We start from the raw sequence: 5000 nt of genomic DNA on the forward strand, positions 1-5000 counted from the left end.
CCTTCTCTGTAGGTTGGGTGGAGGGCTGGCAACTTGGCGCCATAAAAATAGACTGCCAATCATTAGCGGACCGGAGTTCCACTGTGGCGACCCCTAACCGGGAAAAGCCGAAAAGACAAACAAACATTGGAATGCTGCAACATAGATCTAAAGAAGGATGTAATACACTTGTGTAAGAAGAGCCGTCAGCCAATCCAGGATGAATCTGGGGATTTACTTTGTGGTGTCTGGTGCAGGTGTGTGCTGGTAACTGGGTGGCCACCTCCAGGGTGGATCTGGGGTAAATACCTTTGGGTAAGACCTCAGATGAGACTGGTAAGGTTGATATAATGGTTAAGGGCTTGTATATGGTTTGATTCTCACCTCACGTCCTTGTCTAGCCTTAAAGTAGCCCTTCAGGGCAGTTAGCCTAGTGTTCCCACCCAAGATGATGAGCTTGTGAGACTGTTCTTCTATTGGCAAGGATGGCATACTCTTCAGTAACAAAAGTTAAGTAATTGCCATAACAGTGGATCCAGATGAGCAGATCCATCCTTTGTCAGCACGTGTACCAACTTCCTAATACTTCATTACGAACGTGGACTGCAGCCCTAGTTCTTATTCGGTCTGTTGCTGCTGTATCTTAGCATGACTTAACTGGGAATTCTGGAGGAGAATGTTGTGGGAAAGGCATTGTGGGTAAGAAGTGTCAACTTGGGAAAATTTAAGATGCCATGCTGATTAAAGCTTGTGGCTTAAGTCCTTTAATCGATGCGTCTTTTTGGTAAGTGCACAACCTTTGTCTTCCTAATTAGAGCCATAAAATGATTGTGACATCACTTTGTCTTAAGTACTTTCTTGCACATTGACACGTGCATTCTCTTTACTGTTTTACAGGCTATTGCAACTGAAGGAAAGTACTGGAAAAGAAGAATTGAGGTTGTAATTAGGGAGTATCATAAGTGGCGCACATATTTCAAAAAAAGGGTATGGCTGTTTTCCATCCTTTTCTGTTTATTTATTTTAATATCAACTGTGGTGGTCCTTTGAGAAGTTCTAGTTTCAAAGAAGGTCATAGGAGAAACCCTGCAGTTGTCAGGAATGCCTTGTTATCAAAGAAGATTTTCATCAGTTCTGTCTTGATTACAAAATATATGATAAATACAGTGAAGATTACCATACAGATATTTTATAACATTTGGTAGTATGGTACCATTAAGGTGATGTACTGCAAGTAAACATAGAGAAACTTGGTTTGTGTTGAGATTATAAAGTGTGTTACTAAGGTACCCTTTATATTCCAACAAATGAGTAATAAAACTGAAAGGAGTAGTAGAGGAATATACCACTTGCACATATTGTGTAGTTAAATTGATATGCAGATTACTTCTGTAATATAATTGGTGGTACTGACTACATATTAATTGAACATAGAAATTCTTATACTTAATGCCTCTCATGAATATGGTTAATTATGTAACATAGGTTTCATCTGACACCAGTGTAGCCCATATAAGACATCCGTTCTGTGTTACACCCTCTTGTAAAATATATAAATTATCCTTCTGTGCATTGCAAATTAACAGGATGCATCTAACGTGCTTAATTGTTTAAGTTGTTAGAAATTGGAGAGTAGTATTTTTGAGGCAACTTCTAATGATCGATATTCAGTTCCGTGCAGGCATAGTTTCAAAGCATGCATGTGCATGCATAAGTAAAAAGAAATGTGTAAGAATACAAATGATGGAAGAGAGGAGGGGTGATTACTGAAAGTGTAACATATCTGCAACTGTGCTGCATGAGTCAATATTGTATTGAAGGGCGAGTGTCATGTGACTTAACAGTTACAGGGAGGATCATTATCATTATTATTATTATTTTAACATCTATTTACTGGGAAGGTCCAACTGAGACAGAGCTCATTTTCAGTGGAGGCCTGGGGAGAAACACTCTAATCACGTGTCTTTGGAATGTGGGAGGAAACCCACGTGAGCACAGCGAGGACATGCAGCCTCCACACAGAAGGCACTCCAGCTGAGACTCGAACAGGAGAACCTCTTGCTGTGAGGTGACAACTCTAACTGCTACACTGCCTGTTTAAGGGTGCGATAAGGACAATACTGAAACTTTGAATGGAATTTTTGTTGGTTATTACTGGAAGGATGCTCATTCCAGGTCCAGGAGACTGTGGAGTTCTCATTGTAAATTTATAGTCGTAAGGAGATGCATGACTATCTGTGTCTAGCAGTTTGCTGTCCTTGCGCCATATCTATGTACATGTGTAGTGTATATATGGAGCCCATCAGAAACTTCATATGGTTGAGACCATAAGATCGACTTTCTGAAAAGCTGAATGACCAAAATAAAACAAAAAATGTACGTGTTTGTAGGAGCACAACCCCCCTGCACTCCCACATCTCCTGCATATTATAAATACCAATGCCAAGATTGCACTACAGTGGTTAAAAGGGAACATTTCCTGATCCCCACTGTACCAAAGTCTCCATTCTAAAACGTCAGCATTTTGGAAAGTTGATCATATGGTCATGACCATGTGACTTCGACTTTCTTTTCAGTTGATCTTCTGAATAGGACTTGTATAGCTATAGATATATATATATATATATATATATGTGTGTGTGTGTGTGTGTGTGTGTGTGTATATATATATATATATATATATATATATATATATATATATATATACATATATATACATATATATACATATATATATATATATATACATACATAAAATCAAATATGTATGAGTTGGTTTTCTGTTCCCATATGTTTTTAAAATGGGCAAAGAACAGTGGCTAATCAGATTACTTGCTTTGTGCATCATATCTGTTGCCGTATTCAAGGAAATTAGTGCAGGCCAGCTAGACCTTGCATTCAGTCACAGATCCCTTTTTCCTCCTGCACTTCAAAATCCAACAGACTCCACATTGAGAAGTCATTTATCAAGGGAACACTATCAACCACTGAAATCTAAAAACAAAAAGCAAACTGAGAAAGAACAGTATCGAGCACCTAAAACACCCCCCAACTGTAAATAAATAACTAAATATGAATAAAATTAGTAGTAAGAAACAGAACCAGGATTTGTGACAGTATTAACACCCCTTACAGTAATAAAAACAGTTAAACCTCGAATGTTACTTTTACTTGACTAGGAACAGTAAAAGTCATCCAAAAAGGTAAAAGTAACCACCTTTTGGAAACCTAAATCTCACAAACAGGAAAATGCAGCAGTGTAGGAAGTTACATTCACAGGTCTCATAGAAAGAGGAAATAGACACTGTAATTTTAGGATTCCAGACACACGCACAGGCAGAAAGGTTTGGACAGACATGCAGAGATAGGCACACAAAACACACAGGCAACAGAAAGCCTCTGCTAGATATTGTTTAACCTAAGAGGTAAATTTGAAGATAATGTACACAAAAGTTAATTACTTACATAGTGGGGTTAACCAGAAAATGGTTATTTTAGTATACACGTTTGAGAAGTACTGTGTTAGTGATGATTAAGTTTCCCCATCCAGAGGTGCAATACTTAGCTATGCAGGCTGGATTGCAGTTGCCTGTAGTTGTGGTTCTCAGTACGTTTAAATGATCCTGTTACTTGCTGCTGTTTTGACTACATCGTGCAGCTGAACTTCATGCTATACTTGAAATGAATGATGTTTTGATGATGAATTTTATAATTTTAAGCCAATTCTAAAATGCTTCTGTTGGCAAAAGTTAGTAGTACACACAAGATTTGTTTAGGCGTTGTGTAATGCTGCCAGCTGTGTACAAATGAGACTGAGCAGTTGTTTAGAACAGGTTGACAGAAGAACCCTTTAAACTTTCTTGAAAATTAATCAAAATCCCACGTAGTTGAAAAGTTATAATTCTGTATAGCAATCTGTTGGCTAAAATGGGTCTGGGAACTATTTTACATTAAACTATACTACAAAACATACGTAGAGACTACTAAATGTAAAATTCAAACAGACAAAAAAATTGCAGATGCCCATCTTACAACTGCAACAGCAAGGCACTTGTGGTTGTGCATGAAACAGATACTCCCCCCCCCCCCCCCCCCAGGCATGCAACAGTAAAGTCACAAGATACTCTTGGGCATACATTAATTTCTTATTTCAAGCCATTTTTTGCTCCTCACTGCTGGCAGTCAGCTTCCCCCTGGACCTCTTTTTGTCCACAAAGTCAACTAAATGTCTAGTCCTCCTCTGGACTATCTTGTCTCCAACCCGTATATTAAGTTGGCAAAGAGATTGAGGCACCTGGGGTGTTTTTTTTTTTAAACTTCCTGACTTGCACATGTCTGTAACATCCCCCAGGTAGGGATGTGCAGTAATTGTTGTTGCTGCCTGGCTCATCATTTCTACAAGAGGCGTGATGTCAGTAGGATGCCTCAACCACTTCCTGGCAATACTAGTGCTCTTATCTTCTTGGTATCTACAAGGAGCTGCAACATGGTAGTACGCTACGTGCATGGTTGTCTTTCACCTCATCCCAGGAGGAAAATGCCCATCCTCTCTGCCTGTGCTGTAAAGTGCCTTAGCCAGTATTTGAACTGTGGCTGCCTGGGCCATAGTGAGGGGTTGTCCATCTGTACCACCAGAGCATAATGGGTATTCAGTAATGTCTGTACCACACCCCCTCTTTGTGCATTATTGCATACATGAGCACACTCCGTCTGCAGTGTACATGCATGACATCGACAAACACCATTTTTGAAGACCTGTCTTACTACATTTTGTAGTAAAAGTGGAGATGTTATGTTGTCCCATCTCTCCTTCATTCTTGCTGGTTGGATTCAGAGCCGAGGACCGGCTCTGACTTAGCCGATATACAATAGCTCGAGAGCTGTTACCGGCTTGAGACTACCCCTTATCCCAACATGCCTAGCAGCAACTACCCAGATCTCGTTTGCCTCTTGCAGCGTCGAGATTGCTCCATACTGGCTCAGGCTAAGTACTTTAGGTTTTTTCTAGTTCTTGCTAATTT

At 39.6% G+C, this 5000-nt stretch overlaps 1 protein-coding gene across 1 annotated transcript in view; it reads left to right on the forward strand.

The window, feature by feature from the left end:
- LOC122799503 (MLX interacting protein) overlaps positions 1-5000 on the forward strand; it is a gene marked incomplete in the record, with an annotated part of 1086811 nt that overhangs the window by 104924 nt on the left and 976887 nt on the right. Inside the window, 1 exon segment of the mRNA XM_044068616.1 lies at positions 877-966. Coding sequence (XP_043924551.1) covers positions 877-966 — 90 coding nt within the window.

Source organism: Protopterus annectens, chromosome 4.part0 (assembly GCF_019279795.1).
Source record: "Protopterus annectens isolate FY-2018-M chromosome 4.part0, PAN1.0, whole genome shotgun sequence".
Taxonomy (NCBI): Eukaryota; Metazoa; Chordata; order Ceratodontiformes; family Protopteridae; genus Protopterus; species Protopterus annectens.